Source organism: Vanacampus margaritifer, chromosome 13, assembly GCF_051991255.1.
Source record: "Vanacampus margaritifer isolate UIUO_Vmar chromosome 13, RoL_Vmar_1.0, whole genome shotgun sequence".
In the NCBI taxonomy this organism is placed as follows: domain Eukaryota; kingdom Metazoa; phylum Chordata; class Actinopteri; order Syngnathiformes; family Syngnathidae; genus Vanacampus; species Vanacampus margaritifer.
Window position 1 is genome coordinate 1,710,119 of NC_135444.1, and position 21,410 is coordinate 1,731,528.

Below are 21,410 nucleotides of genomic sequence, written 5' to 3' on the forward strand. Positions count from 1 at the left end.
TTATTTTTCTACTGTGTGTATTTTAAGTTAATATTTTGTGTAATATTTTTGTATTTTTGCCAATATTTTTGTAGCATAGAATATTGCATGTTTTTGTTTGATTTGTATTTTTTTGTATAATATTTTTGATAGAATTGCTTTTATTTGTCTTGAAATCAAACAAGAAACATTACAGGTAACCTCTCTTTGGAATCACCTCCCACTAAATGTTCGGCAAGCCCCCTCTCTGTCCATTTTTCTTTCTTTCTTTCTCTTTTGACTCAGCATGAGACTTGGCATTGCATTACTGCTCAGTGGTAGCGTGCGCGTAACTCTTAATAATTCAGAATAATCACCAATGTCAAGTCAAGCCCTCGATAGACTCTCTTTTTCTTGCGCTCAACGGGCATCATGAAGGCAGCATTAGCCACGAACACAGAGTTAACCACACTGTTAAAGAGTTGGCAGCTGTCCCTACGTGTGTTAACTCTAACAGCAAGTTAACAGTCGGTTAAAGTCAACAGAGTTTTGAACAACAAGATAACAGTGCCGTTAACACTAACGGTCGGTTAAATCTACTTAACCAGTGGTTAAAGACATAACCGAATTTTGAACAACCGGGCCTAGATATGGTGCGTGTGAATAATGATGAAACTTAGTTTAGTAGCCTATATTCTGATACTAATTGCTGCAAAACGGAAACATACAAAAATACTTTTGTTTTCCTGGTGAAAGAAGACTCTAATCTTTTTTTGGGTAGGTTCCATGTTTTTATAGCAATAGAACACAATATTCTGTAGGCCTTGCAAAATCAGTCAAAATTCAGTAAAACAGCCGGGAGCGAAGGGGGTTGCTTCAGTGAACGTAATTGGTAACAGGTGACAATTGAAGAATTGCTGTTACCTGTTTCTCAGTACATCCCTTCGTTTTCTATACTGCTTATTCCCAGTCGGGTAAAACTGTAGTCCATCCCACTTGACTAGAGGCAAATACACCTTGGATCGTTTGCCATTCAATTGTAAAATCACATTCACACTTATGGGCAATTTGCAATATTCAAAACCATGCAAACACAGGGAGAAAATTCAAACGCCACACAAAGGTTTGGAGAGATGTGGACCTAACCCATCTGACATTTGACTTGCTGCAGATTACATACTGTATAGACAAACAGCCAATTTCACATGTATTCAAACATAAATGAGATTTTGTATTACACCAACTGTTTATCAGTTGTTCTCAGTAATTGAATAAACTTTGCGACTGATCTCAGTAAAGGGTTCAATCTTAAAATGGAAAAATATAATGCTTTTCTTCAAGGAGCTGTAAAATTAGATATTGAATAAGATTGCCCTTATTTACTAGCACAGGAAGGCCGGAAAAAGAATTTCTGCCATTATACAGTATGTGTTTGGAGTGGGCAATTAAGGCCGTCTTGGATAGGGCAGAGATTTCATTTGGTTAGGTAAAAAGAGGCCAGGCTGCTGCTGGGCCTGACATAACGAAAAGCCTGAGGCATGCTTTTGAACAGAGGGGAGGATACAGAGATTCCATAGTGCCCAAAGAGGTCATTGTGATCTACTAGGAGGGTTACCCATCGGAACAATCGTGAATATTTTACTCAGGTGAAACATGGTCAAGTTCCAGTTAGTACTTAGAAAGAAAGAACAAATAAAAGACCCAATTTAATAAATAACTGTCAGGTGGAAACCTTCTCTTTTGAAATATTGTGATTTAATATTTTTTCACAATTCTATCCAAATGTTGACTACTCTGAAGTGTTGAAAATAAGTTTCCCTTTTGATGATGCAATGTCCAGTGCTCAACAAACATGGTTTTTGGTTTCTTTGGTTTGGGAGATGCAAGGATTCCAGCCAATGGCAGTGATGTGCACATGTACTCAATGCTCAAATATTTTTGCTTTAATTTACAACATATTTTCCTGCAGTTGGGGGGCCTGACCCTATTGGCCATGGGAATCTGGGCAAGTGTAGATGAGACCTCCTATCTTCAGATCCTGGGACCGTTCTCCAGCCAGGACATGCAGCATGTCAATGTGGGATATTTCTGCATTGCCATCGGGGCCTTATTGATGTTGCTGGGACTCTTGGGCGGCTGTGGAGCTCATAAAGAGAACAAATGTCTTCTGCTCACAGTAAGTAAACACCTGATTGTCAATATCACACAAAAATGTACCTCCCTTAATGTACATGTATGTTTGTGGGTTGTTGTTTTGTGTTTGTTTGTTTGTTTAAAAAAATAACTGATAAGCCATGATTCTTCTTAACTGGAGATGAGTCACCAAAGTAAAGTAATGGCTCATAAATCCGCCAGTTGTATCTATTCACACATGTCTAACAATGTGATTAATTGCCCCTACCATTTTAACAAGAGAATACAACGTAGATAGAACGTAACAACAAAAACACCAAAATTGGGATCTAAAAAAAACATATATACATTTTATAGATAAAGTTTACTTAATGGAGCGGTATTTTAAGCCCTTCCACAGTTAACTGTAGGCATATAATGATTAAATCTTACCTTTGACACCATGGCGATGTAATTTTATACGAAATATTATGTATTTTGCTGGCTATTTTTCTAACACGGAAGTAAAACTCTCGGTTCAGTAAAACCCCGCCTCTCCCCGTGTGGTTGCCACGCCCCTCTCGTACTAAACCGGCTGCAGCGCGCACCGCCCACAAAACTCTTGAGCTCTGCGTTCGAGCACTCCAAATGGCCACTCAAGACCGGCCAGCTCTTGCAGTACAACCACCGTCCATCCGTCTTTTTCCGCTTATCCGGGGTCGGGTCGCAGGGGCAGCAGCTTTAGCAGGGAAGCCCAGACTTCCCTCTCCCCAGCCACTTCAGCCAGCTCCTCCGACGGGACCCCGAGGCGTTCACAGGACAGCCGAGAGACATAGTCTCTCCAGCGTGTCCTGGGTCATCCCTGGGGCCTCCTGCCGGTAGGACATGCCCGGAACACCTCCCCAAGGAGGCGTCCAGGAGGCATCCGAGCCAGATGCCCGAGCCACCTCAACTGGTTCTTCTCAACGTGGAGGAGTCCCTCCCGGATGACCGAGCTTCTCATCCTATCTCTAAAGGAGAGCCCGGCTACCCTGCGGAGGAAACTCATTTTGGCCGCTTGTATCCGGATCCAGATCTTGTTCTTTCGGTCATAGGTGAGGGCAGGAACGTAGATCGACCGGTAAATCGAGAGCTTTGCCTTTCGGCTCAGCTCCTTCTTCACTACAACGGACCGATACAGCGTCCGCATCACTGCAGACGCTGTACCGATCCGCCTGTCGATCTCCCGCTCTAACCTACCCTCACTCGTGAACAAGACCCCAAGATACTTGAACTCCTCCACTTGGGGCAGGATCTCATCCCTGACCCGGAGAGGGCACTCCACCCTTTTCCGACTGAGGACCATGGTCTTGGATTTGGAGGTGCTGATCCTCATCCCAACCGCTTCACACTCGGCTGCAAACCGCTCCAGTGAGAGCTGGAGATCACGGCTTGAAGAAGCCAACAGCACCACATCATCTGCAAAAAGCAGAGATGCAATGTTGAGGCCACCAAACCGGACCCCCTCAACGCCTCGGCTACGCCTAGAAATTCTGTCCATAAAAGTTATGAACAGAATCGGTGACAAAGGGCAACCTTGGCGGAGTCCAAACCTCACAGGAAACAAATTCGACTTACTGCCGGCAATGTGGACCAAACTCTGACATCGGTCGTACAGGGACCGAATAGCCCGTATCAGGGGGCTCGGAACCCCATACTCCCGAAGCACCTCCCACAGGACTCCCCGAGGGACACGGTCAAACGCCTTCTCCAAGTCCACAAAGCACATGTCGACTGGTTGGGCGAACTCCCACGAACCCTTGAGGACCCTGCTGAGGGTATAGAGCTGGTCCACTGTTCCACGGCCGAGACGAAAACCACACTGCTCCTCCTGAATCCGAGTTTCGACCTCCCGACGGACCCTTCTCTCCAGCACCCCTGAATAGACCTTACCTGGGAGGCTGAGGAGTGTGATCCCTCTAAAGTTGGAACACACCCTCCAGTCCCCCTTCTTTAAAAGGGGAACCACCATCCCGGTCTGCCAATCCAGAGGCACTGTCCCCGATGTCCACGCGATGCTGCAGAGACGTGTCAACCACGACAGCCCCACAACATCCAGAGCCTTTAGGAACTCCGGGCGGATCTCATCCACCCCCGAGGCCCTGCCACCGAGAAGCTTTCCAACCACCTCGGCGACTTCGACCCCAGAGATAGGGGAGCCCACTTCAGAGTCCCCAGACCCTGCTTCCTCAAAGGAAGGCGTGTCGGTGGAATTGAGGAGGTCTTCGAAGTACTCTCCCCACCGATTCACGACGTCCCGAGTCGAGGTCAACAGCACCCCATCTCCACTATACACAGTGTTAACGGCGCACTGCTTTCCTCTCCCGAGACACCGGATGGTGGACCAGAATTTCCTCGAAGCCGTCCGGAAGTCGTTTTCCATGGCCTCACCGAACTCCTCCTATGTCCGAGTTTTTGACTCAGCGACCGCCGAAGCCGCATTCCGCTTGGCCAGCCGGTACCCGTCAGCAGCCTCCGGAGTCCCACAGGCCAAAAAGGCCCAATAGGACTCCTTCTTCAGCTTTACGGCAACCCTTACCGCTGGTGTCCACCAGCGGGTTCGAGGGTTGCCGCTACGACAGGCACCAACCACCTTACGGCCACAGCTCCGATCGGCCGCCTCAACAATGGAAGCGCGGAACATGGTCCACTCTGACTCAATGTCCCCCGCCTCCCCCGGGACAATGGAGAAGCTCTGCCGGAGATGGCCGTTGAAACTCTTTCTGACAGGGGATTCTGCCAGACGTTCCCAGCAGACCCTCACAATATGTTTGGGCCTGCCTGGTCGGACCGGCATCTTACCCCGCCATCGGAGCCAACACACCAGCAGGTGGTGATCAGTTGACAGCTCCGCCCCTCTCTTAACCCAAGTGTCCAGCACATACGGCCGCAAATCCGATGACACGACTACAAAGTCGATCATCGAACTGCGGCCTAGGGTGTCCTGGTGCCAAGTGCACATATGGACACTCTTGTGCTTGAACATGGTGTTCGTTATGGTCAGTCCGTGGCGAGCACAGAAGTCCAATAACAAAACACCGCTCGGGTTTTGATGGGGGGGGGGGGGGGGGCATTCCTCCCAATCACGCCCCTCCAGGTCTCACTGTCATTACCCACGTGAGCGTTGAGTACAACCACGTCTTCTTTAAATGTGGAAATTTAATGGATGTTCAATTCTTCAATAAACATTTGAACCAAGAAATCATAGTGGAGGAGGAGGAGAGGAGAGAAGAAAGAACAATCTGAGTGGGACGCGAATGTGAGACCTTCTGCTTACAGGGTGAGCGTGCTACCCACAATACCATTCATTCAGTTAGGTTTAACAGCACAGACATTTTCCATGTAGACAAGTGTCTACCACCACGGAACCTTTCTGTGAATTTAAGACGTAAGAATAATTGTTTGCTTTGAATTTATTTGGACAGAATGTTTACTGCTAAAGTCTACTTTTATCTTTTTTTTTTTTTCTGGGAGATCTCAGTATTGATCATTTGAAATGTCATCATCATTGCCCTACTTTTATCATTAGCCTGCGAGCATGGAGGTCTCAGAGAAAGTGGGCATGTGTTTAGTCCGCATAGGAAGTGTGGGGGTGGTTCCGCACCTGATGACGTCATAGAGCGAGTACCCGCTTGTTTTCTCGGGTTGGGAGAGACTGGTTCTTGGACAGCAGAATGACATAGAGGGGCGGATGGAGGAAAACAGCACTTTGGTGATGTTTTTGGTGAAGAATTAGCATTTTGACATGGCTAAAAGCTCAAAAAAGTTTATTTTTCAAGTTACTGTCCCTGTAACATTAGAATTGGTAAAGGGAGTCCTCGAGGTACAGACACATTCTGTTCTTACACTGGCGATGTAACCCGAAATTCAACTTGAGTGGGATTTTATTGTTAAAGTCGATATTTACATCAAAATACTTACAGTACAGTAATTTTAAAAAACAACAACATATTTGCGCGACCAGGAAGAGCCGGTAACCAATATTTCTTGTTTCTGCACGGACATTCATTGCTGACGGACGGCAAAGCGGAGCTAATAGAAACTTAAACACAGAGATGTGCCAACCTACTCGATGGATGTCAGTTGCTTGAGGTAACGACAGAACTTTATATAACTTTAAAATGGCGTGATTACTGTTGGAAATAAATGAAAAAGAAGGTACTACGGATGAGGCATGTAAATCAAAGACTTACTGTAAATTAAAATTAAAATATTTTGAAACTACAGTTGTTTGATTTCAAAACTAGTAGCCAGTTGTTTGATTTCCAATGTAGTAGCCATAAGTTTTTCCAAAAAGTTTTTGGGTTGAATGTCATTATTTTACATTCAAGAATGGTCACCAGTGTGAGTAGAACACAAATGCAGTAACTCAACACAAAATCAACTTCTTTTTTTTGCCAATAAACTGTATGAACTGGTGTCTACAAATGCTGTCTATATGTCCTGGTCATTATTTTTGACATTTTAGTGCATATTTGTTGGAAGCTTGAATTTGGGGCAAAAAAAAACGTGTGTTTGGTGCCATCTTAAGGTTAAACACTGAGATAAACACAATTTGGTTGTTTGTCCTCTCATTATACAAGAAGTTATAAAAGTACGTCACTTGTGCTGCATGACGTCGTTGCCCCCACCACCCACTGGCTCAGTCTCGTACATGCCTCTTTAAACGCCCGTTCTTAGCGAGTTGCTGCTGTCAATCACAGCCAGATCACGCCCAACCCTTTCCCCATTCGCAACACAACGATCCTGCAGGCAACACCCTCTTTTAAATTTTAGTGAGGGGTGGAGCAAGAGTCTCATTTCCTGTTGCGTTACCCTTTAAGGACTTTCCATGTCCAATGTGATACAGTGGGTGCTGAGATAAATCTATAAAAAGGTCAGATCAAGAGTCTGTAGATTTGGGAGGGGTTCGAGGGCCTGGACATGTAACACTTCATTTCTTGTTAATTTTTTTACCATTTACCATTTTTTACCAACTCAGTGGCCTTGTGGTAGAGTGTCCGCCCTGAGACTGGGAGGTTGTGGGTTCAATCCCCGGCCGTGTCATACCAAAGACTATAAAAATGGGACCCATTGCCTCCCTGCTTGACACTCAGTATAAAGGGTTGGAATTGGGGGGTTAGATCACCATGTGATTCCCGAGCGCAATCATTGCTGCTCACCGCTCCCTCAGGGGATGGGTCAAATGCGGAGAACGAATTTCGCCCCCACTTAGTTGGGTGTGACAATCAGTGGAATTTACCTTTACCTTACTTGGCAATCCACTGGTAGCAATGACAAAAAAATTCACACGGCCATGTCTTTGCAGCAGAATACCAAAAGTCACAGAACAACTCTTGGAGTACACAGATGAAACAATCGCGTCTAATCGTGACAGTGACCAGTGCCTTTTCTTCTTTTTACAGTTCTTCTCCATCATTCTCATCATTTTCATTGCTGAAGTGGCATCTGCAGTTGTGGCGCTGGCTTATTTTTCATTTGTAAGTTCTACATGTCACCATTTTCACTCACTCACTCCTTCCTTCCTCACTTGGCTCCTTCTCTTTTACCTTCACACCTCCTCCATCTATTTCCTTTGTGTCTTACTTTTTTGCCCTCTCACATCCTCATGCCACATTCTGGATTTGATCCCCATGTAAATTCTCCATCATGGCTGAATTACAAGCTTTATGTCTGCCTCACTATAATCGACTGCTTAATGATTCCAGGATTGCTTGGGGCTGCATGTGTCGTCTTTCACTTTGAGCAATTAATTACCTTGGAATATAGAAGCTAAAGCATTTTATATGCAAATCAGGCTATTTACATATGTGCCCACTACACAAGTGCATGCTCCATTTCAATTTAGTGCCTCATATAGTAATTACAAAGATTCAAAATGTGCTATATAAAATGGGGTTGGTGAGGAGTAAGGTTCTAAGTGGGAAAGTGATGGAGCTAAATCACAGTCTCCAGGTGCAAGTAGGGTAATCTAATACAGATCAGAACGGATGTTATAAACATCATTAATTAAATAAACTAATTCATTAAAATGTGAGTACTATATTCAGTACAATCAAGGGGGAAAGTGTTATGTTTTTGAGCGACACTGACAAGATTAGAAAACCCTTAAAATGTGGTCTCGAGACAAAACTGTGACCAAAATCTCAAGAACTACAACACTACTGAACCCCCCCAAAAAAACATCAAATTAAAGAAGCTATAGAAAAATCCTAAAAACACACAAAAGTTGAATGCAAACTTTTTTTAATATGTCAATGATCAATGGATCATAGGCAGTAATTGCAAGGAAAGGATTTTCAACTAAATATTACTGGTAACTCTTTTTTCAGATCAGGCTATTAAGAGGCATAAGTGTACTATAAAAGCAGGAACAAACAAAAGTGTGATAAAAACGTCTGGGGGGTAGATACTGAAAGGGACCATGCACTAAAGTGAAATAAGATTTGACACACTTACTGCATGAGACAATTACCAATTTCCACCTGTTTTCTACAGGCAAAGGGGATCCTCAAAGCGTGGGCTACCCCTGCTTTACAGGAAGACTATGGTAGTAATGCTGTGGTCACTAAGCTCTGGAACACCACCATGACAGAGGTGAATTTTCCGTCTTCTATGTAAATCAAAGTTGTTACAAAGTAATCCTGTTCATATTTATGCATATTTAGAGACAGTAAATATTTAATTCAGCAGCAACATTCCAATGAGAAGTGTTTACTTTTCCTTTGCACCAGGAAAAAAAATCTGAATGTGCTATATGAATGCGGTAGATAAGTTTTGCAACGAAACTGACCAAAAACCTAATGGGCATGCCGACACACCAGAAATACAGAAACAGAGAGAGAAAGTTCAAGTAGGACCACCATACAGTATTCGTAACTTTTTTTGCTCCACACATGCCACATAGATATACGGCCAAAGAATCCTATTTTTGGATCAGTCTCACACTATAGGAGTCTGTTAGGTGCAAATTGTGGGCATAACTCAAACAAGTCAATCTGCCATTTAGTCCACATGAATGGAAGGTTGCCATTATGGTTGGAACCTTTCCAGAAGTTCCTGTGTCGGAACTTGTCTCAATATTCTGTGTAATCTGAAGAAAACTGTTAAGGGGCATATTCTCCCGTGTGCTTCAGTTAGAAAAGGGACACTGCTACACACTATTTTGGCCGTGCAGATCCTCCCATTGTCTTAAGCGTGTGACTTAAGCATTTTCATGAAATACACGCGCTCTGGGTGGAGCGCTCTAGGTGGAGCGCTCTAGGTGGAGCAACCTGAACTCTGGGCTCTCTTTATACCTAGATTGGACCACTTTCTCGAAAAGACCGAGGAGCCTTTCCTCTTGTGCACTCTAGAGCAGGGTTCACCAATTCCAATATTCGAGGTCTGAAGTTCTGCAGGTTTTAGATCACATGTTTCAAGATCCGGTCCTCGAGGGCCTGAGTCCTGCATGTTTTCGAGGTTTCTCTACTCCAACATACCTGATTCAATGATCAGGATAATTATCAGGCTCCTGCAGAGCTTGCTGATGATCTTAAATATGAATCAGCTGTGTTGAATGTGGGAAACCTCTAAAACATGCAGGACTTTGACATCACTGTAGATGTTTCCGCCTACCAACACACCTGATACTAAAGATAAGGATCGTTATCAGGCACTCTAATGAGCTGATTATATGAATCTGGTGTGCTAGTGGGCGGAAACATCTAAAACCTGCAAGACTCCAGACCTCGAGGACCAGAATTGGTGAACCCTGCCTAGAGGCTGTAGTATTCCAGCACCCCGTGAAGGGGTTTGCAAATTTTGTGTAATTTCAGCTGCTCTTGGGTGGCTGGTGACAGCCATCACTGGACGATTGGCTGACTCCTGCTGAGTTGCCGAAGGTGCTCATTTATTCTGACTGACTGCCCAATGGCTGTAATGTGTTTGTACTGCATGCTGCCGACATTATATCATAAAAATTGGTGAAGAAAGAAGATTTCAGCATCAGGGATCCTTTTTTCTTAAATGGCAATAGCCAGATTGATATTGTAATTCACTCAACGGAGTTCTCCACAATATCAGTCTGGGACTGCTCCACTGTAATTTGCTCGTGAAATCACGGCAACGGATGTGAATGTTGTCATCAAAGCAAAAGCGCGAACATCTTCACCAGATAAAAAATGCACCTCTTGCTGTTCTTCTTCAAAAAGGAAACTGTGAGTAATTCTGCAAGATCACAATTAATTGCAGCATCCATGCATTCGGCAGTGTCACCATGATAGGTTTGTTTGTTGTTTCCCACGGCTTAAGCACTTTCTTCACAGCTGCATATACCGCCCCCAAACGCAATGTTGCTTTGTGATTGGTACAAACACAGATCCGGACTCAGCAGGCTTGGTACAAGATGGATTCTCCAGAGTTTGTGAACTCATAAATGCTGCGAAAATCTTGCCAACTTTTGGTGGCTCCTTGCTGAGAACCTCATCAACATCCCCGAGGAATCAGCTGATAGGCCGGGAGCCAGGTCCACTCCTCAGGATGTTTTTTGTTACCTTTTTTTAAATATTATTTCCTGTTGCTCATACCTTGGGCCATCACAAGTTGATAGGGACCACCCCCAACTTGGGGCCGTTTGGTCACAGGGGCCAAAAAATACCCCCTTTGGGAAAAGCTTCTGGCGAAATTGTGTAATTGCAAATGTGAAGGTACAGCAAAAGCATAAATGGTCAGAATGGTCACCTTGTCTTGGTAGATTTGTGGTCGTTTGGTACACCATCCACTTATGGATGATTGATTGAACAGTACTCTTTGATATCCAAAGCTTTTGAAATCGTTTTGTAAAATTCTCTTGCTTTAAATCTCTCCAAAACATTGACCTGGACCAGCCTGGTGTGGTCTTTAGTCTTCATAATACTGATTAAAGATTAAGTTTGCAGTTCACAAAACGCTCTCCTTCTAACCTAGCTGATCTGGAGATGTTTTGCAAGAAGGAATGAGCAAACATTTCAGCCTCCGGATGTGCAAAACTGAGACCTGAAGCTGTAATTGCAGCCAAAGGGGGTTCGACAAAGTATTAGTTCAGGTGGTGGGGCTGAATATCTTTGCACACCCTACTTTGACGTTTTTTAGTTATAAAACAAGTTTGAAATAAGATAGACACTTTGTTTCACTTCAAGATTGTGTGCGACTTTGTGTTTTAACTTTTACATAAAATTTCAATAAAATATATTTATTTTATATTTTATACAAACCACTGTACCTGGAAGTTGACAAAGGTATGAGATAACAGGAAATCATAGTCAAAAAAAGGTAACAAAAAACATCCTGAGGGGATGTTCTTCCCCGTGCCTATGAAGGTTTTCTCTGGGTACTCTGGATTCCTCCCACATTCCCCAAAACATGCATAGTAGGTTAATTGAAGAGTCTAGATTGTCCCTGGGTGTGTTTGTGAGCGTGAATTTTTTTTTCCGTCAATGTGCGCCCTGCGATTGGCTGGCAATCAGTTCAGGGTGTACCCCACCTACTGCCTGAAAACAGCTGGGATAGGCTCCAGCACCACCGCGAACCTTGTGAGGAATAAGCGGTTCGGAAAATGGATGGATGGAAAATGGATGATCACAAACAACTATACAGACATGATAACGTGATGAGTTTTGAACCATTTGTTTTTATTTTACATGTATCTATGCCGGTCGAGATCCATTGAAGTGACGCAATTGATCAACAGTCAACTCACTTTTCAAAATGTGTTCAGTCATTCTATTTTTTTTATTTTTTATTTTTTTTGTTCCTCTTTGTTCTGGAGAGCTCAGTATTGTTCATTCGGTAATTTTACCGATTTGTCATGTCATCATCATTGCTCTCCTTGTTTTTTTATATATATATATATTTTTTTATATATATATATATATTTTTTATATATATATATTTTTTTATATATATATTTTTTTTTATATATATATTTTTTTGTATGTGGGTGAATATGTGTATGTGCGTGTGTGCATGCGTGCGTGCGAGTGTGTGTGTATTCATTAGTTCACCTAAAACCTATAAAAAAAAATTAAAAATCCCATACCGTTCCCCTAAACCGAACACTTCCAGCCAGAGTCGTGAGGCCGTCAGGAAACCCGAGAAAGGACCAAAGAAAGGAAAGTGAAATCCAGCACCGACCAGACACCACCCACCAGGCCACAAACCTTCACCAACCCCAGACATCTAAATTTCAACAAATCAGGGAGACCTCAAGAGACCAAAGGAGAGACTGAGGAAAGGAAGGAAGGACAGACGAAGCAGAGTGAGATCCACAGACACCAGCCTCCACCGATACAATGACCTGAGCAAGATTGTGTCTGAGTTTCGATAGATGCTGGTGTGGTGGATCTGGCATACATGAAAATCTCCACCAAAGAGGGGAGCCGTCGACCCCCGCCAGGACAGAGCAAGCACAACACCTGAGGGCGCCCCAGGCCGCGGCAGCCCCAAAGGATGACCCCCGGGCAGGAGCGCCCCCAACCCAACGCAGGAGGACGGGGCACTGCAGGCCCGCCAGGCACCCCACCAGTCCACAGCCCCCGCTCCCCCCACGACCCCCGCCCCCCATCCACCCCAGCACCAGAACCCCCCCCCCCAACCAAGCTGCTCCCCCCCGACCCCACCAACCGGCAGCCCCGACCCCCAGATCCCGGGGATCCCCCGCACCCAGGCATCGGCGCCGAAGAGGGGCCGGACAGCGGAGCGGAGAGGGCACACGCGCCCACCCCACCCCCCGCCATGTGGAGGGACGGAACACCCCGGGCAGAAGGGGAGATGGGGGCACCGGGGGACGGGCGGCACCCCCGAACCCCAGGCCCAGCGGGGAAAGGCCCCGGTCGTCACTCCAGCGTTCTTAGTGAAAGCTAACCGTTACTGAGTTCGCCAGCTCGCCGACTGGCGAACTCTACCCCTAAACCTTGAATGTGACCCCACCCAGTGTATATACAAGTGTGTGTGTGTGGTGCATTAAAATTGAGAGCAGGTGAACCGGAGCAGAGGGAAATGATATCCCCACGCTCCGATCCACCCGCCTCCCAGGCATGTCAGTGAGTGTATGTGGTGCAATAAAAAAATAAATAGGGGGGGGGGGGCGCTTTGGGGACACGGACAGGGGACCGCAGCACTGCTCTATACTGCGGTCTGCCCCAACCGAATGACCCCCCCCCCCCCACACACACACACAGTTGTGTGGTGCATTAAAATTGGAGGGGAGTTGTAGGGCGAAGACGGTGTTTACCCCCCCACCCCCACCCCCAAGTGTGTTATGTGCCATATATGTCTATAAAAGTGTATTGTGCAAAATTAGTGCAGTGAGTTAAGAGGAGCGACCAGCGGGGCCCCCCCCCCCCCAACCGGGCAGGGGCAGGAGGCGCACCCGCCCACCAAATCCCCACCGAACCCCGGGGGGCATATGGGACCAGCCCAGCGGGGCGATAGGGCTCGCCCCCCGGGCACAACACCAAGCCACCGACCCTCCCGGCCCCCGGAGCGCCGAGACCCGGGCCACTGATGGAGCCCCCGGGCCAGGGGGGGGGGGGGGGGGGCAGGGGAGGGGGAAGGGACGGGGGAAGGAGACGACAAGAAGGACAGGAAGCAGCGGCAGGGCCGCAGAGAGAGGGGGAGAGGAGGAGGAAGGGTGACGAGGGAGAAGGGACAGGAAGGCGGAGGACGGGCGGGGAGAGGCGAGGAGGGAGAGGCAGCAAGGGGGAGGAAGGGGGAGGGGAGAGGGAACCACGGGGCACCCCGGCGGCCCAGATGGGCTAACTCTTGAAGTCAAGACTCAACTGTCTACCTGCACCATGAAAGAGGAAAGGCACTCTTTTCAGGACATAATGTACATTTTATTTACAGAGAATACAGATGATTGAAAGATGCCTGAGAGAGGCCATCTACTTTAAGAAGGCAAAGTCCAATAGATACCACCTCTAAGCAGAAGAGGGGGCGCTACCAATCCTTGACAACACCAGCCTTTCATCCGTTACAAAGAGACTCAACAATTTAGCCTCTAAAAATAACAGATGATGAACGCCATGACTTTTGGCCTTCAGGTGCCTTGCAACCATTGTGACAAATTAATAAAACACATTAACAAGGCTGAATCTACTGTACTCAAATGCCTATTGTTTGCTAAGGTCAATGTATCTTTACAATTGTCATTTTGTGTCCCAAAAGAGCGTTAATTCAATAACCACAAAGGGTCAAATCCACTGAAGGTTTGTGTAGCTTTTGTGCGGCGATAACCGGTACACATGGAGCAATCCAGGAGCGTGTAATGCATAAAGCATGCGCAGATGTGGAAATTCATTACTATCCTTACTATTGCGCCCCGGTGCGCCGGTGTTTTTTGTGCGTACAGTATTTAAATAAGGTAATATGCATATATTCGGTGCAGAAATTGCCCACCTCTATGCAAATGATCCTCATTGATAAACAGTCAAACAGTAAACTAATTCACTAACACCAGCACTAATTGCCACATGCCATTTGAGTGACACAATTAATGTCTCCTGGAAGCTGGTGTAAACTTGGCACTATCAGTGGAATTAAACCTGTCTGTGGCAGCAGCGATTGGCACATGGAGAAGACATTGTCATGCCAAACAGAGCCACCCGCTTCCCTATAGATAGTATTCACTGACGTCACAGGATGAAGTGATTTCGTGAGTCAACTCCATTTAGTGTATAGGTGTCAAACTTCGGTCCTCGAGGGCCGCAGTCCTGCAGGGAGGTTTCCCTTCCAACACAAGCTGATTCCAATCAGCAGGATCGTTATCAGGCTTGTGCAGAGCTTGCTGATGAGCTGGTCATATATCAGCCGTGTTGGAGAAGGGAAACATCCAAAACCTGCAGGACTTCGGCCCTTGAGGACCGGAGTTTGACACCTATTATTTAGTGTGTCTAGTTTTACAGCACCTCAGCTGTGCTGCCATTGAGTTTACACCAAATGTTATTTTGTTATTGATGTCATCCTGAGCTTCCTATAATGTTACTTGTGTAAAGAAGACATATGCACAAGGTTTAGATCAGGGGTGCTCAAGTTTGGTCCTCGAGAGACCATATCCAGCCTGTTTTCCATGTTTCTCTCCACTAACACACCTGATTCATGATCAGGATCGTTATCAGGCTTTTGCAAAGCTTGCTGATTAGCTGATCATTAGATTCAGCTGTGCTGCAGGAGGGAAACACGGAAAACAGGCTGGACAGGGGCTCTCGAGGACCAAACGTGAGCACCCCTGGTTTAGATCAACAGTCCAGTACATGTTGAAATTTTGTTTGATTAATGAAATCAATTGGATTGCAAACATTTGCCAGTGTCCGGACTCAAGTATGCTTTGAGGTAGGATGGCTCAGCTCAAAACGTTTTTGCATCTTCTACAATTGACACTCATGTTATCTCTATCTTTGAAAATCCCACTTCGCCTTTTGTCTGTGTCCCATTTGCTTTGTTTTTATCCTGACCAGTGTCCCTTAAGTTGACACAATAGTGCTTTATGATGCTAACACAAGTTTAACTGTCTCTTTAAACATTGCTACCTTGTCATGTGCAACATCCAACACAACACTTGTTTTCTTCAGTGCGGCCTTGCTTTAAAAGCATTGATATGTTCTCCAGGACAGCCTCAATTTCTAATTTGCACCTGGTCTAACCCTATCTGTCCTGGTAGACTCATTTTTCTTATGGAAACCAAATCTAAATGGCCTTGCACTTATTTCAATCACTTTTTTGTGCAACTCACTTTTTGGCAGTCCATTTGCGAAATCTTCAAGCCATTTCACCCAACTCATTGTTCTTGTGCAGGTTGGTCCAATCAACTGAACCTAGAGCTTTCACCATGAAGATTTCAGCATGTGACAAAAGTTTATCTGAAAACAGAGTGATATTGCACTCTTCATATCCCTCTTTTTGTCCCACATCATTTGTCAGTTTGACACTTTCTCTTTGTGTGGACAATCCTCTGCCCAGTGAAATGTACTCTGACAAACACAAACACATCTCATTCTCCTGCCATGCTATCAATGGGATTTGTACCTTGCGTTGCTGTTTGGGATTGTGGGCTGTTGGATTTCCTCACCAAAATTTATTTTCAAAGCTGATTTCATAATGGCAAAGGAAACACGTGGGCAAGCTGTAAGCGCTGTTTGTCTTTTACTTACTTAGTTAAAAGGCTAGTACACCATCTGGGAGCTCCATTTTAAACAAATGTACCTTGTTGTACCTTCCCTCGAACTCAACCACCATAGACACACAACTAGGGTTGCAAACTCCCTGAAAAATAAATAAGGGACACCTCATTATCGGCAGCAAAGGTCAACCTGATTGCGTCCAAACTTTCGGCGTGATTCCTTTTTTGAGCTTTTTTTTTTTTTATGGGTGACAATTATCTATTTAAACCTGAGTTGAATAATATGCACATTGTTAAATGATGTAAACACATGGGAAATGTATCCAGAAATTTACTTTACAATACAAACAAACACATTTAAATTATCAAAATAAATATCTCTCAAACAGAAACCTTTCCTGCTTAACTTCAAACTGTACAAATGAATATAAAACAATAACTTATTCGCAGAACATTTATCCTTTAATATACAAACAGGCTAATGCCACATAATGTGGAGACAGTCTATTTTTTCCATTTATATTTCCTCGGAGATATTGCTGCTGTGAGGAGTGGTTTGTATTTGCTGCAGAGTAAAACTCTGAGCAAGACATGTCATAGTTGAGGCTCACCTTTAATCAGTTCAGCAGAACATTTGTTTCGCACATCTGTCCACTTTTCATCAAAGGAAAAATCCTCTCCACAAAACCAGTGGAAGAGGGGATGCTGAGGACAAAGGATACTGCTGTTTTTATTATGGGTAGGTCAACTGTCTGAAGGACCTGCTTCCACCTCTCTGCAGTTACTTTTCTCAGCAAATTTTTCTTTTTCCTGAGGTATGAGGCGTTCCAGAAGGCTGTTGGCAAGCATGTTCAACTTCCCAGTCTTCTCTGTATTTTTGCAAACGCTTTTGTTTTTTTTCCGGAGGAGTGCCGGTCGCGTTGCTGCCTTCGATGTGTCTACTGACGTCGTACATGCTTCTTTGTTTACTTTCACTATCTACTTTGGCAAGTACCTCGACCAATAAGATGAGCGGATTTTGGATTGTCATACTTACTCGTGTGTGCTGTCAACTCATTGGTCACAGAGCAGCAGAACATTAACGTAAGTTGTCATATGAAGGGCACTGTTATTCATTAATTATGTTGATGTTTGCCGGACGTTTTTTTACTCTTGCGGTATTACGGGACAAAATGCTTATCTTTACAAATCAATACAGAACGCGTACTTGTATTTCTAAATACGGGACAATTCTGTATTTTAAGGGACGGTTGGCAACCCTACACACAGCTCTCTCTTGTGATACAATCGAACTCTGTGTGTGCTTCATACTGCCAATTCTTCTCTTATTTTAAAAAACACTGAGTCACACTTTGTCGAGTGTAGACCATTATCATACCAGTGTCAGAATTCAAGCCATCAGCAGCAATTTCCAGCACACGAGAGACAACGTAACTGCTCGTTTCTGTTTCTTTTCCTCTAGGTAAGAATGTAATGTAATTAGAGCTGTCAAATGATTACATTTTTTAATCAGATTAATCACATCTTAGAATTTTTAATTAATCACTTAATTAAAACGGCTTTTTCATCAACATTTTTTGCCCGCCAAATTTGACGAGCAGCTGTTCTGTGTTGATTCTTTCGATATTTAATGTTATTAGGACATCTTTGACACTTTCATCCACTGCATGCTCTCATCCTCTACCTTTTCTAATCAGTTAATTACTTGCATAATTTAAAATGAAAAAATAAATGACCCCAATATTTTGACATGAACAAACATTATGAATGCCATACATAAACATTTATCAAATGCTTTACTTGAATGCATGTAGTAATGTTTATTGCTAAAACACAACCTGTGCTACCTTTAACGTAACCATCCGCTGTCAGCTAAAAGGATCATCTGCAGTCAAAATTAAAAGTGTGATTAATATGCGTTAATACATGATTAATGCAATAATTTTCTGTGATTAAATAATTGGTGGGCAGCACGATGGCTGACTGGTTAGCACGTCTGCCTCCCAGTGCAGAGGACATGAGATCGAGTCTGAGCTTCGCCCTTCCTGGGTGGAGTTTGCATGTTCTCCCCGTGCTTACGTGGGTTTTCTCCGGGTACTCCGGTTTCCTACCACATTCCAAAGACATGCATGGCAGGTTAATTGAACACTCCAAATTGTCCATATTTGTGATTGTGAGTGTGAATAGTTGTTTGTCTATGTGTGCCCTGTGGCTGGCAAACAGTTCAGGGTGTACCCCGCCTACTCCCCGAAGCCAGCTGGGATAGGCTCCAGCGACCCTTGTGAGGACAAGCGGTTAAGAAAATGGATGGATAATTAATTAGTTAACGCTTTAACTTTGACAGCAGTCTAGTGTTAATTTAATAACTACAGAGCGCTTAGAGAAAACCTTGTTTACTTCCATTGAAGTCCACTTACGGTCAAGCATGGCATATTTATCCCACTAAACTCTGCAAAAACAAAACGATGTAATCTCGAGGTATTCCAAAACCTCACACACATGTGCTGCATAGAGAAACATAACAAAAATTAATACCATAGGTGCTTTGGGGTTTGATTCTAACTTATAAATAGTTGGGTTTCCACACCAACATTCAAGCTAACTGCCCTACCTAGCCTATGTTCTAGTGCTGAATTGTGCTCAGATAATAGGCGAAAGACAATCGGAACAGTCCAGTTGCAATTCAATGCCCTGAGAAAGTTGTTTTTCTTTTATTTTTCAGCTGAACTGCTGTGGTTTCACCAATTTCACAGACTTTGTAGATTCAAAGTTTGCAAAAGAGAATGGTGGCAACCTGCCACCAAGGTGCTGTCACACTAAGACATTCCCCTGCAACCCAGAGGAAGCAAAGAAAAGCTTTATTCAGGTGAGATGCTAATGCACTTAATTTAAAACCTGCACAGTTCTGAATCTTGAGTGCAAGGGAGTTATCATTTTCTAGCTGACATTCATACTGAATAACTGAATATTATAAATACTGCAGTTAACCAGCCACTAAGCCAATCTATTTCTAGTGCCATTCCTAAGCTTGGGTTAAATTTGAGGGTTATGTTAAGAAGGGCATTAGGCAAAATACTGTCTTACATACTGTAGCAGCATGGTGGCTGATCAGCTATGGATAGCGGAGCTGGATAGCAAAAAAACGGAAGCGCAACAAAGTAACTGGAAGTCCGCAGACTTACTTTATTAATAGGAAACAAAAACAGTAGGCTTCTCGGCGCTACCACACGTCAGGATTACGCGTAGGCCTACACGTCCACGACATCAGATACATTGATGGCCAAATGAAAAAGTTCTGCATAGGCACAGCAAAAACAAGGAGGCGCCACACTGTGGCACGGTGCCACACTGTGGATTGTTACAATACCATAGGCACGAATTGACAAACAAAATTCAGCCCCGGAAAATATTCGACGGGGCGGACAAGAAGACGGACAGGCGCTGAATATTATTAGCGCACAAAGTTCAGGTGGAAACGAAAGGTGGTTATAGATGAAAAACTGAAAATAAGGATTTCACAGTAAGAGCAAACTCCAAAGTTACATATTACATACACTGCATTCAGACTGCCAAGGAAATTGTAACCATTTTTATTGAAACATAAAGTAACTTCCATACGTACATTGCTGTAGAGTGCATAGAAAGAAAACTGTAGCCTATACAGTATTCTGTACATGAATGCAATAAGAAACATAAACAAAAAAATAAAATTTATACCTAGCCCACAGTGTTTTTACAACTACAATAATTGTAAATGGACTGCTTTTTATATAGTGCTTTTATCTACACCATAAGGTGCCCAAAGCGCTGTACAGTTGAAGCCTCACATTCACCCATTCACACTCAGGTGGTTAGCTGCTGGCATGCAAGGCGCTGCCAGGTCCACTAGGAGCAAATTGGGGTTCAGTGTCTTGCTCAAGGACACTTTGAATGGTCACTAGAATTGAGGTTCAAACCCACAACCTCACGGATGGGAGACGACCACTCTATCACTGAGCCATGTCGCCTCAGTAAGACGTTCACTGGTCATTGTCGTCAACATCCCTCATCCTGGCTACATGTGTTCCTCTGTTTGATTTTCATCCACTTCGCAGCGGATATTTTCCCCTGTGATTCAAATCATATCAATCAACTAGCTTTATTGTTAGTGTACACAAGTTACAATGAGATTTGTTAAGGATGCCCTTACCCCGTGCGAAAGTGCAACATAAACAGTGCAAATAAGAACATTCAATACCTAAAATAAATAAATTAAATCACAAGTTTTAAAGATCACTGTGTAAAATGATAAAGATTCAAAATATAACACATTAAAAGAAAAATGCAACAGCGTCCACCCTTCACTTACGACCTTCAATGTTGCAGTTTGTTATTATTTAAGAGCCTGATGGCCCAGAGATAAAAAGTGTTCCTGAGTCTGTTAGCCCGTAGCCTGCGGGCTCTGTACCTCTTGCCCAAGGGCAGCAGTTCAAAAAGACAGTGATTAGGGTGGGAGGGGGTCCTAGATGATTTCCCCCCAAAAGTCTGCAATGTTTTTCAAGGGAGGGCAGGGGGAGGCTGATGATTTTTTGTGCCCGGTTTATGACTCTGTAGGACAGCCTTATGCTTCACGCTAAGGCCAGCAAACCAGACCGTGATCGCGTATGGACACTCTCCACTGTCGAGCGATAGAACCTCATCAGCAGATCTTCCTGGAGGTGAAACCTTCTGAGTACCATCTCCTTGGTTTTGCCGGTGTTCAGCAAGAAGTTATTTGTAGAGCACCATGAAACCAGTCTCTGGACCTTCTCTCTGTATGCTGATTCATCACTGCCCGAGATGAGACCCACCACTGTGGTGTCGTCAGCCATCTTGACGATAATGTTTGAGTGGTGGAGGGGGGCACAGTCATGTGTATACAGAGTAAACAGGAAGGGGCTGAGCACACAGCCCTGAGGAGAACCTGTTGAGAGTTCATGTGGAGGACGCGTGCGGTCTCACCTTCACCTCCTGTGGGCGGTCGGTTAGAAAGTTGTAGATCCAAGCACATATGATGGGTGGGAAGTCGAGGTCAGTCAGCTTCTTAATTAAATAAAATGTCTGGCAGGATGGTGTTAAATGCTTAAATGAAATCTACAAAAAGCGCCCGGACTTAGTTCTGCTGTTTCTCTGTGAGACTAGCAGC

General features: G+C 44.4%; 1 protein-coding gene across 1 annotated transcript in view; it reads left to right on the forward strand.

Moving 5' to 3' along the window:
• Positions 1 to 21,410, forward strand: part of tspan1 (tetraspanin 1) — a 33,043-nt gene that overhangs the window by 3,334 nt on the left and 8,299 nt on the right. The window contains exons 3-6 of the mRNA XM_077585128.1: positions 1,928 to 2,134; positions 7,515 to 7,589; positions 8,608 to 8,706; positions 18,969 to 19,112. Coding sequence (XP_077441254.1) covers positions 1,928 to 2,134; positions 7,515 to 7,589; positions 8,608 to 8,706; positions 18,969 to 19,112 — 525 coding nt within the window. The remainder of the gene's footprint in view (positions 1 to 1,927; positions 2,135 to 7,514; positions 7,590 to 8,607; positions 8,707 to 18,968; positions 19,113 to 21,410) is intronic.